The sequence below is a fragment of the Mus pahari genome, chromosome 1 (assembly GCF_900095145.1).
Source record: "Mus pahari chromosome 1, PAHARI_EIJ_v1.1, whole genome shotgun sequence".
Lineage (NCBI taxonomy): Eukaryota > Metazoa > Chordata > Mammalia > Rodentia > Muridae > Mus > Mus pahari.
Window position 1 is genome coordinate 7,595,531 of NC_034590.1, and position 12,559 is coordinate 7,608,089.

Consider the following 12,559-nt stretch of genomic DNA (forward strand, 5'->3'; position numbering starts at 1 on the left):
AAAAAAAAAAAAAAAAAAAAAAAAATTAAAAAGCTCATTAAAACCAGAGGCCTCTATGACATGTTCTAACTCCTTCCCTGGAAGGGGACATCACGCAATTCAGTTTGCACGCTGGCTGCATAGCCTCTGTCTCTTGGCTGGCCCGAGCTTCTCATACCATTGTGTACGTGTGTCGGGGTTTAAAGGGAACAAGTTAGATATGGCAAACAGATGGAAATCCCAGGAATTGGAAGTCTCAGGTCAATCAGGAGTACATAGTGAGTTCCAGGCCAGCCTGGATCCACAGTAAGTTCCCTTAAGAAAATCAGAAGAAGAGGAGGAGGAGGAGGAGGAGGAGGAGGAGGAGGAGGAGGAGGAACATCAACTCAGTTTCAACTAAAATACCATGGGAAAATCCAAGACACTTGAGCCTGGTCTGAAACCAGAAGAAACTTGCTTACCTCTCAGTTTTGCATCTGGTTAGGGACTAAGAATCAGAATTCTGAATCCCTGTAGCTCAGAGGGGATCTGCAGAAGTAATGAAAACACCCAAATGCAGGAATAAGAGCAGGATTGTGACCCTGTGCCTCCCACTGACGGCTGCTCCTTCCTCAATCTGAACCACAAGAATCAAGGAAGGAAACTGCCCCCCTACCCTCTCCGCCAGAAGTCAAGTGTGGGACTCTGGCTGCAGCTTCTGCACAGGATGGAGCCTCAGTCTTTTGCTTTATAGCGTTCTTTATGGCATGAACTGGGAACGCGGTGTGTTCACACAAACACAGAACAATTGTACATCAGCATCTTTACAATATTAAAGGAGTCATATACAAGTCTACAGGCGTTATACACAAGGGAGGGTGCCGGCCAGGGCACCCCATCTGTCAGTTCTTTGCAGTTCCTCCACTTGGGAGGAGCTAGGAGAGATGTGACAAGGCCAGGTATCCATCTTTTGGCCCTGTCATCTGGGAGAAGAGCAGGTCTGTGAGGACCTCTTAGGACCAGTCCTTGTTGGAAATCTGGGTTTAAGAGCACTAGGTAAGCTTGGGTCTGGGCCTTATAGACAGGCTAGTTTAGGACATTTCATTAATACTTAATGTGCATATGAATGGGGAAACTGGCGCTAGGGTGGAGGGTGGTTCCCTGAGCTGGGGACCCAGAGAGTGATGCTGACAGATGGATCCCTTGGTAGAAGGGCCCATTCCTGAGATAAGCTGTGCCCCCCATGCTGACTGGTTGGGCGGAGACTTCTCTAAGAACCTCCAGATGTGAGCACAGTCAGTCGGGATTGGAAGCCCCTGGGCATTAGCTGGTCAGGTGTGCACCAAGTACAGTCTGGGACACAGGTGGCAGCAAGAGTGTCTCAGATAAAAGTCACAGAGTCACACAGCCCCCATTGCCCTCTTCCTGCTGGCTGCCCTGCCTCTAGAGGACTCTGTTCCGCCTCCTGTAGCACCGCCATCTCACATCTGTCCCCACAGACTCAGCTCAGCAGGCACCTGGGCCCGAACGCCGGCAGCCCATCCTTTGCAAGGCTTGCTGAACAGTTGGACCGAGAACTGAGTACCAGGTGAAAGCAGCGAAGGTCCTCGTTAGCCTTGCTGACCTGTGCAGTGAGACAGTTAGTACTGTTTTAAATACTGTAGAAAAATATGTCTGCCAAGTGTGGAGGAGAAACAGCTGCTCTGGAGTGACTGGCCCAGCAGAGGACGCTGTACCAGGCCGAGGAGCAGGAGGGCTGGCAGGCTGGCAATACAGTTGCAGCAGCAGCAGCAGCAGCAGCAACATCTCCGGGTCACATCAACAGTCCTTCCGTGGACACGCCTCTGCACCTGGCATTCCCAGGGATGAGCTCAGACCCTCCGTTCCTGCCCTCAGTCTTGTGCCCACTGTGAAGCACAAACAGGCAGAACTCCTCAGCGCTATTTCCATGTCCCTGGGGTTGCCCCAGGAGTGAGGGTTCTTAGGTGGGCACCGAGGCAGCGCCTAGTCCAGGGGCTCTTGCTTTATCCGGACAGCAGTTGGGGTGGGCTGCGGTCGCCGCTCTTCCCGGCAAAGAACATACTCGCTGAACTGGGAAGAGTCCACACCACCCCCACAGGATGCGGCCACGCTGAACCCTCTCTGAAACAGCCTTTCTAGGACCTGCAGGGGAAGAGTAAGAGGTCAATAGTTGCCCAGCAGCCAGAGTTTGCCTGGCCCGGTGGGCAGTTGGGTGCCAGACAGAGCAAGCTACCTTCTGATGAGTCCCAGTGACAACGTCCCTAGCTGTACCACCAGCTGGATTCTACCCTAGGAGGGACAGACGCAGTAAGGCCCAGAGGCCCCTCAACTTATCCATCCAGCATGGGATTCTGATATACCACCCAGGCTACTCCCCACAACCCTGGGCGTGGTGGGGTGCACAACAGAGAAGTATGGAAGGCAAAGGGGTTATCTAGGGTGTGTCCCACCCCATCTTCACACACACATGGCCCCAGGCGCCCCCTCTCTCAATCTCCTGCTCCAATAATGGAAGGCCCCTGCCCCCTAGCCTCAGGGTAACCACCTGCTTCCTGGATCTGAGTCCCAGATGGTTTGAGGCCTGAGGGCTCATCAGCTCAAAGGACTTCTAGGTGGAGGGAAAGAGGGGAGCCCTCTCAGAGCCTGTGTCTCTGTGGGCCTACACGGCCTCCTGAATTAATGTCTCTGGGAAGGTGGGGCTGGTCTTACATCGGTGTCCCATAACTAGTCAACTCTTACCGGCAGCCTTCAGGAACTGGGGAGGGGTTTTTTCCCTAAAGGGTCTTTTCTGTCCTAACCCCCAAAATCTAAGTGCCTCTGAGTCAGGAATCATTTTGGGTTCCAAGTTCTTATTCTCATCCTTCCTGGTAAAGCCAGTTCAGAGATACTCTGAATAGGAGGATGTGGGGGTACAACCTGTAACCCCAGGACTTGGGAGGCAGAGGCAGGAGGAGCTCAAATTTGCACCTGGCCCGGGTTACACTTAAGACCCAGAAAGACAGAGAAGTCTCAGAAAGAACGAAGAGCTCTGGGCGGCTGTAGCCTGTCAGTGGCCCTGGGGCCAGCCTCATAGGAAGGAAGGCTCCCTGCCTTTCCTGGTGCCTGGGTTTAATTTGAATCCAAAGTCAGCCTCTGCATGCTAAATGAAGCATGTTCTGTTGAAAATACTCTGGGCCATTTTTTTTTTTTTTTTTTTATATAGAACATCCTTTTAGGGGAAAAAGAAAAGTACAGATCAATTTTTTTAAGTCCAGCCCCCAGGCACGATCATTTAATTATGAGCAAGGCATAAATTATGCATCGACACATTGTTGCCTTTTCTGTATGGGTTTTGTCCATTCTATACTGTCTCTCTCTCTCTCTCTCTCTCTCTCTCTCTCTCTCTCTCTCTCTCTCTCTCTCCTTCTCCCCATCCCAGGATCCCCTGGGGTGGCAGCCCAGGGCCCTCACCTGCACCGAGTTGAGTCTACAGTAGCCGTTGAGAGGGAAACGGATGACGTGCGTGGGGTCCTGGTTCCAGCCAGCGTTGACAGAGTTGCACATGACGTCTCCAGTCTCCGGGAAGACCTCCTCAATGAGGGCCTTCTCGCCACTGAGCGCGATCCGTTCACCCAGGTCAGGGGTGACCCGCACCACCAGGCAGTCGCAGGCCCGGCTGCGACGGCGCTGCTCTTGGTCTTGCTGCCAGCGCTCCAGCTCACGCACCATGGGCTGCAGCTGGTAGTACCTCGCCTCCTCATACAGCAAGTTAAAGTCCTGTTGGCAAGCACACAGAGTGTCAGGGAAGCAGGCAGCAGTCTGTCTTTGTGACTCATCCCGTCCCCAGTGGGGCCCCTTCCCTCTACACCGACGTCATAACTCCCAGGACACAAAGTGGACTAGGGTGGCTATGTCCACTGTAGAGGTGAACAACTCCAACTTCAATGGCTGTCCCCAGAACGTAAGGGATGTGAATGTAAAGAACATAAAGAGAAGGCTGGAGTGCATCTGTTGAGACTCTCTTCCTGGATCTTCACATGGATGGCAAAGAGACTCCCAGAAAGAGGAAGAAGCTGCCGGGCAGTGGTGGCACACGCTTTTAATCCCAGCACTTGGGAGGCAGAGCAGGCAGATCTGTGAGTTCGAGGCCAGTCTGGTCTACACGGTGAGTTCCAGGGTAGCTATGGTTACAAGGAGAAACCCTGTCTCTGATAAAAAACAAAAAAAGAAAGAAGAGACAGACAGACAGACAGACAGACAGACAGACAGACAGACAGACACACACAGAGAGAGAGAGAGAGAGAGAGAGAGAGAGAGAGAGAGAGAAACAGAGAAATGGAGAGATCGAGAGGGAGGGAGGGAGGGAGGGAGGAGGCAGAAGGAGCTGGAAGCTAAGCCAGAGGGGCGGGAGTCAGGCATTTGCTGCTTTCCTGAAAATCTACTCAGAGAAGACAGACATCAATCCGGCTTGAGGCCACTGTGCCCTCACCCAGCTCCCGGGCAGACCTTCATGGAATCCATTTCAGCCACAAAGCCTATGAGCCTGATATTGGCCTGCCCTGGGCCAGCTTCCCTCTTTACAATGAGTATAAACACTGGACCCCCGGGAAGCACGGTGAGGATTAAAGGACAGAAGATCTGCTGAGTTCCTGTCCCTGCCCCAGCAGGTAGAGAACACAACAAGGTGTCCCCCTCCCACCCCCCAAGCAGCCCACTCACAACCACTGTCCCTCAGACCCTGATACCAGTCCTGTGTCCACCAGTGTCAGCCCCAGTTTTAAGTGGCCTGTGCCCATGGTTCATGGGGCAGGCTTAGTACATACACAGATGGTGACCCTGAGGCTCCTGGAGGAGAGGCAGGGAAGGCCAGCTCTCAAAGCACAGCTCACCCTGAAAGCCCAATGTGCTTTTGTTTGTTGGCCCCAAAGGCCCAGACTCCTAACCCATCTTCCAGGCCCACCATGAGCTGTGGCCCCTGCCTGCTTTCTACAAAGACTCCTTGGGGCTCCGTCCTAGGTCTCTGCTCTCTCGGCTCTCTAGAGTTTTAGGTGACATCTTGACACCAAATCTCTCCCCACAGCCTAGAATGTTCCATGCCTAGACTTTTACTTAACTGATTGAGGGCTCAAACTACTAGCTGGGCACACCCTCCTGGCCTGATAAATCACACTCTCAGCCTTTGTGCCCTCTTCTACACGTTAGTCTCTGCCTTGCCCCCAGCAAACCAGAAACACGGTGACATAGGTAATCCAACCACCTGTCCCCGCCCCTGTTCCCTGCTTCACTCACACAAGAGCCAGCATGATCCAGTTTGCAAACCCAATCTTTCTTTCCCTACTCTCAGCAGTGCCAAATGCTGAACCACCCACCAAGATCCAGATATCACAGCCTCGTCCTCCTCCATCTTCCCTTCCTGGTCCACAAGCCCCAGGCTAGGGGCCTTCTCTCCAGAGCCATGCCAGACCCTCACCAGGCTCCTCACACTAGCTCACACCAATCTTCCTCCAGTCCCTAGAGCAACACTGTTTCTTTCAAACCCAGCCAGGCCAGGTTTTACCATCATTTGACTAGTACGTTGTTTTTTGTTTGTTTGTTTGTTTGTTTGTTTGTTTGTTTTTGTTTCTTTGTTTTGAGACCTGGTCTCACTATGCAGTTCTGACTGGCCTCGAACTCCTTATGTAGACCAGGCTGGCTTCAAACTCACAAAGACCCAGCCACGATTCACCCCCTGTGCTGGGATTGAAGGCATGTGCCATCACACTTGCTGATGCTCCCCACCCCACCCCCTTTTTTGGGAGATAGTGTCGTACTCTGTAGGGCAGTCTAGCCTACAGTATTCAGCAATCCCCCTGCCTCGATCTTGGAAGGCCCGGGATAAAGGTATGACCCACCACAGCAGGCACACACTATTTCTGAACTACCAGCCCCATGAAATTCAGATGCCACCTCTATTTTCTTGACTGGAAGGGGCAGAGCCTATGGCTTCCTCCTGTGTAGGTCTATTTTCAGACCAAACTCAGTTGTTGCCATTTAGTAACTAGGCTGGATGAAAAAGGGCCCCGGGGCTGCTGGTGCAGTGGTCGCTGCAGGAAGCCTCAGAGCAGGGAAGCACAAAGACAGACAGACATTTGCCAGCAAGAGGCAGGCCTGAGTGTAAGTCCTAGGATTTCAGTGGGGCTCAGTACCAAGGCAGGATGACAGGGAGCTACACCAGCCACCTAAGACAGGCTCACCCTGAGCCCTGGGAGTAATGTTCGTTTAAAGGGTGACCACCTGGGCTCAAGGGTTTTCCCCACTGCAGACGGCCAACAAGGAACAGACACGAGGACCTCTAACGACTCTATGCCAGTACACAGCAGTCCTTAAGCACAACTAACATCAACCTGGGGTAAAGTGCCAAAGCTTAATTGTTGTTACACCCTGATAAATACGCTGAAGATGTGAGAAAGCAAAACGAGTTTAGAAAAACTGATTTAGCCTTCGGCTTCATCGGTTAACTTTTTGTGGTTGCCATGACAACCGTGGGTCCATTTATTAAGTCACAGCGTCCCCAGTGTAATGCCACGACACAGGCAGCGCAGGGGGTGCCGCCGGCTGCGGACTTACCTTGAAGTCATCTGGAAGCAGCAGTTTTGACGTCCGCAGGAAACTCAGGATGTAGCGGAAAATCTCCCCATCGCGGTCGATGAAATAATGTTGCTTGAGACTGTCTAGGACAATGGGCTCCGTGCCGTTGAAGAGACGGCTTATTCTGGGAGAGACAGGCAAGATGGGGATATGGGCAGGGTAGGGCTGTGTTTACCTGCCCTGCCCCCAGTCCTTAGGGTCACTCAGCTAGAGAGGCAAGAGGCATGGGTGGGTAACTTAGAGACCTTGTCAAGCCTGACAGGTCAGCATGCACACACATATATGGCAGATGGGTCATCTACACACACACACACACACACACACACACACACACACACACACACCCCACTAGGGTCCTCATGCCATACACTCCAGCCATATTCAGAAGCCACAGTTAAGGGATACATCCAGCTATGTCCGATGGCCCACTGATACCTACCACGGGCCTGGAAAACTATGACAAGACACAGACAGTCACATAAACCAGCTGGTCCGAGCTGAACACACACACCCATGCCAGAAAGACATGCCTAACAAATCATGTGTCGACCACCCAGCCCTCCGGCCCCTAGCCACACGCCTCCTGCTAAAAGTATGTCAGCCAACCAAGTCTCTGGGGACACACACCTCCTCACCTAAGCCACATCAACCAACATCACACACAAAGCCCATTCAGACAACAGGCACAGGGTCACAGTCTCAGGCAGAGACACTTGCCAGCTAACACGGCGACTCGGAGATATGAAGTCACAAATGCCCCATAACTGTTCACTGAAGGACCCACAGGGAACAGACATCAAGAGGAAGTGTGTATTTGCATGTGGGCTGCTGCTGGCACACAAACCCCAAAGCCTGGTCATGTGGCCCAAGCCTGGGTCAGGTATTCATACCCATCACAGCTTCTGCATGCCAGGCGAAAGGCTGGCAGTGGGAATGAACACAATTACCTAGAAAGACGGTGCTACAAGATGATACAGGGCCTGTGGGAAGGCCTTAGGGGAGTCCCTGGTACCCCCCGCCCCCCCCCCCCCATCCACAGAGGAGGAACCTGGCCTTAGTGACTCCTGAAGTGGCAGCATTTGTTTTTTGCTAAGTGTTGTGCAGGTCAAGCTATCACAAGCTAATCTAGATAATCAGAAGCCCCTAAACGGGTTGCAAGCAGCTAGGAACCTAGCTTGGGACTTGCCCTTCAGTGGCTTGTTGACATGGAGCCTGGAAGAACTGTTTCTGAGAGTGCCTTGGAGAACTGGGGTAATGAGACAAGGAGACTTACTAGCCTGGCCTGTACAAGCGAGATGTGTCCAATCCTTTCACTCTGCCTGCACCAACTACCCCGCCCCCTTCCGAGAACCCTCCTCCTGTCCCTGTTCCTACAGTCACCCACTCCCTGCTTAGTCCAAGTCGGCCACTCCCCGCCACAGCCGTGCATACCCAGAGCATGACAGTTGCCAGGAGTTGAGAGGTTTGGACCCCCGATTCCCCTTCTTAGCTATTTCCAATCCACACCATCCTGTGTTCTCATGGCCATGCCATTGCTTGTTCTCATCCTGGGGACACAGCCCAGCCTGTCCCAGGAGGGCAGTATAAACGGCAAGGCTGCCTGACAGACGGGAGTGAGCAAGTCAGAGCCTGTGGTTAGGGGTGTGGAGGCCTGAGCCTGAAGACCCAGAGGTACAACTGACAAATGTAACTCCTCAGGGCTCCGGAGGCTGCTGGTGACAATATCTTCCCCAGGACAACACAGGGAAGGGCAAGTCCAAGGGTCCCTCCACATCAGGTTACTGTACCTAGCTTGTACTCTCTCTCTCTTTCTCTCTCTCTCTGGCTGGGGTATGTGACACCCCTCTGCATGTAGGCCACCCTGACCAATCAATCTATGAGAACTCAGAATTCCACTGGTGACCCTACCCCTGCTGAAAACCCTTGAGTTCCATAGCTCACTCGAGACCTGGCCCAGAAAAACTTGAACATTCAGCTGTGGGGGCGTCAGGGGGGGCGGGCACCCATAATCCCGAGACACAGGTGTGACTCAACCAGAAGATCAAGTGCCAGGGCAGGCAGCTGAGGGTCCATACGCAAAGGTGAGTCAGCAAATTCGACACCTCAGCCTTCCTGGGAACTCTCCTGCCACCCTTCCCCGGCCGAGTTCAAACGTTCTGTTCTGTGTGGCAAGCAAAATGCTGGGTCTGGCTGGGTTCCAAACTGCTCTGACGTCAGAGCTGGCTGAGGCTCCCGAGCGTCCTGTTGGTCTAGAGGATTCCCGGTCTACCAACAGTGCAAGGCTGGTTGGGTTCTAGGCTGTCTACTGAGCCAAGATGAGCAAGCTCTAGATCCTTCCATGGTATGGTGTCTGTTCTGGGACTAATGGTGTCACCTCCTCCTAGGACAGAGGCCTGTGGTGGTCCCGGCAACCAAGCCTTACAGAGAGCCAGGCTGCAGGAGCATTTTGGACAGTCACCATGAGGAAACACTGAGTATCTTGCAGGGTCTTGTGAGTAAGCTCCTATGTGACCTATGAGTTCTGTTGGTAGGCTTCATATGGTGGGAACCACCTCTAGGCCAGCCGTCTCTCTCTCTTAGGGAGCACCCAGGGAGCACGTGAGATATGAGGAGCCAACTTTGGAGGTCCCCTGTGGCAGCTGGGACCTGTGTAAAGCACCATCCAGCCATTTGCCCTGACGTATAAAAGGTGCCATCATTACCTTCCACTCTAGTCTTTCCTTTAAAGCACCAACTGACTTCCTGAATGGTTTAGTTCTCAGTTCTATTAGTTCCAGGGCACTTGGCCTTCTTCATGTGCTGCTCCCATGCCAGCAGCAGCTGGGGGACACCCAATGAACAGCATACAGCAGAGGCAGTCTAAGAGTCCACTCTCAACCTCAGGCTATTGTCTCAGGCTGAACCAGAGGAAGCACCCAGCACCAGGCCCACAGGGTTTAGGCACCTCGATCAGCCGAGAGCTAGAGACTGGGGTGCGAGGATATGAGCTTGGGGATCCTTGGGTCTTGCAGTGCTTCCCAGTGGGGGTGGGAACAGTGTCAGCCTCTCTCTGTGGCTGTCTCCATTGGTAACCTTAGCACTCTTACCTCTGTCTAACCAGTCAGTGATACATCTTCTGCAGAATTGCAATAATCCACTTCAAAAAATGGGGGGGGGGGGGACAGGACTGTAAGTGGCGCTTCACAACAGCTTTGTAGCTCCCCGATGAACCCTTGTCTCTAGGCCTCGGCTTCAGGCCTAGTGAATAGCTCTGCTGAATCAGGCAGAACAACAGAGTCACCCTGAATCTGGCTCTGGTGAAGTCCACAGACTGCTACCCCCTCTGGGCACACCTGGCCCGTGGTGGGTCCCACGTGTCACATCGCAGTGCTAAGTGTTCAGCTCCCCAGAGGCAGACAATCGCCCACTCTGCAGCAGGTTGGTAAGCAAGGGCAAACCACACTGTGGAACAGGGGGGAGGCCACGTGCTCCTCAGTCCCCAAAAAGCCGCTACAGAAAAACACAGGAAGGGATGATCCCCTCCCTGCCCACCAGGTCCAGGGGGCGGCTGCTCCAGGAAAGCGAATGTCAGGTTTCAGAAAACACTCTTCCAAGGAGGTTGTGGGCAAAGATTTTTAGGGATTTCACTCACAAACATCGTCAGCCGATTAAGGGATGATCTATCTCACACAACTCAGGAACGCAGAAGGCAAAACTGAAATTAAATGAACAGAATCCATCTCGTAGCCTAGACAGGAGATCTGCAAGCAAGCATGCGGCCAATGAGGAGTATAGCCTTCTGGCTCCGGCCCCACCAAAGCTCCAAGTTCATAAGGACCCCTGCCCCTAGACTCTGGGCTGCTATTATCTGGACCACACACAAAATCTCCTTCCCCCATTCCCTTCTCCAGGGGCACTCCTGTAAGGATGAAGGCCCTGCCCAGATATCTCTGCATGGCAATCCTCTAGGCTCTGAATGTACCCTGGCTGAGCATCCATCCTGGTGATGAGCCCTCAGTATCTAGGGGATTAATTAATTCCTCTTCTTACTTTAAATGTATGAAAGAGAGGTGATGCCTAACAGGCCTGCCCTCCTGCTGGCCAATGCTGCTTGTTGCTGCACCACGCCAGGAGCAAGCAGCATGAACCCAGCAAGCCGCAATGCAGTGTCACCTGTAGGAGATGCTCACAGAGACACAGCCCACCCCCACGCGTCTTGCTGCCGGCTGCCGTGCCAAGGTGTGTCCTTGGGAAGTAAATCCATGAGAAGTAATAGTCATCAAGCTGCTGGTACCAGCACCATGCCGCTAAGGGTCCCCCTGGGCATAGTCTGTACGTCCTCTATCAGGGTCCCGGCTGCAGATAGCTTTGTGTACATTACAGGGTGTAGAACTCAAACTGTGTTCTACATGCTGAAGACATCCCTGACTATCCCGCAATTGCTAATTCATCGCCACGCCCTCCAGCTCCAAAAGAAAGCCCGCTCCTAGCACTTAGGATCAAATGGTGGCCGCCCAGACAGAGGGGGCTACAATTGCCACTGACACTCTATGCTTTTTTTTCCTCAAGGCTAAGAACAGGAAATAGGATTGACCATGACTACCCACACCTGACTCCTGGGTGTCACTCTGTGAAGACTCCCCAGCCAGCTGTTGGCCAGGCTCATGTAGGACTGGATCTGTCATGGAGGTCAGGAACTCCACGTTAAGCCACAAAGGCTATCAGCGTAGGGTCAAAAGCCACTGTCAGAAGTGGCCTTCAACAAGCAAGCAGTCTCTCACACAGTCAAGGGTATCAGGGAACGACAGGCCTTGGTACCATACCCTAACGGTATCCTATGGACACCCGGGCTTCACGCTGCCCGACTGAGAGCAGAGATCTTACCTGGAGTCAGGGTACTTGGTGAGCGTGGCCAGGCTGCTCGTATACATGTGACCTCCCACGTCGATGTGCACGGGCGCATTGGCTTTGGTGAGCTGAGCTGGCAGTGGGATCCCCTGGGCAGCCAGGGGAGACACAGGCGACCGGGTGAGTGACAGCCGGGACATATTTCCTCCCTCCTAGATAGAGATCGAAATACATAGAAAAACAAGGGTTCCTAAACGGCCTTTATTTCGAATGTGATCAAATATTTAATCAGATCACTTCTTCTGGTGCCTGATCACATATTCAGCTGACAAATTATGGCCACCACTGTAATTAAGTGTGTTTGCATCATTTTCTTCAAAGTACTGGGGGGTGGGAGGAGGATGCTTATTAGCAATAAGAAATCAAGAAAAAAAATTTTTTTTCAAGGTGTCAGCCTCCAGGGGCATAAAACAAACTGCAAAATTCTAATTAAAGGTCGCGGGCTTATGTGTTAGATGTGAAATATCCCCTGACAAACGAATCACCAATTTGTGAATTGGGATTCAGGGGTTTTTTGCAAGTTTGTCTCAGTAACGAGACACCTCTAAATTAGTGACTTCCTCAGCACCTAAGGCGTTGAGCTTTATACATGTAGTAAATTTCACATCAAATTAAGAGCATTTTCGTTTCAAAAAAAATACATAATCATACAGCCAGTCAATACCCATCTCTTATGTGCTGGGTCTCAGAAGACCTGCAGCTAGTGAGCAGGTGCCCTAGAAAAGAGCAAAGAGGGGCCGAGGGGCCAACCCAGCCCACCATGCAAGCTCACCGCCGTGCCGCTGCTGCTACCGTGTGCGTTAAGCGAGGACCCGCTCGGCCGCTCCTTGCGGTGAGGCATCTAGGCTTCCATCCCTGCCCAGAGTATCTGTGGGAAGCAGTGACTTATTTCTCAGATGCCACCAATGCTTTTTACAAAGATGGTGTCTGGGACCCCATGTATATATACCAAGCAGCTTTCCCAGATCCAACCAAACATACCCCCAAAGCGGGCCTCTAGGCCCCAGTCTCTCTCTCTCTCTCTCTCTCTCTCTCTCTCTCTCTCTCTCTCTCTCTCTCTCACACACACACACACACACACACACAC

The 12,559-nt window shown here is 52.6% G+C and overlaps 1 protein-coding gene across 2 annotated transcripts in view; it reads right to left on the minus strand.

The window, feature by feature from the left end:
- Nucleotides 1-699: 699 nt before the first annotated feature.
- Kctd15 (potassium channel tetramerization domain containing 15) overlaps nt 700-12,559 on the minus strand; it is a 15,307-nt gene continuing 3,447 nt past the window's right edge. For both annotated transcript variants that reach the window (XM_029531210.1, XM_021198092.2), the window contains exons 3-7: nt 12,245-12,340; nt 11,449-11,624; nt 6,565-6,709; nt 3,430-3,735; nt 700-2,121 (exon numbers count right to left, since the gene is read on the minus strand). In XM_029531210.1, coding sequence (XP_029387070.1) covers nt 1,963-2,121; nt 3,430-3,735; nt 6,565-6,709; nt 11,449-11,624; nt 12,245-12,313 — 855 coding nt within the window. In that variant the 5' untranslated portion in view covers nt 12,314-12,340 and the 3' untranslated portion in view covers nt 700-1,962. The remainder of the gene's footprint in view (nt 2,122-3,429; nt 3,736-6,564; nt 6,710-11,448; nt 11,625-12,244; nt 12,341-12,559) is intronic.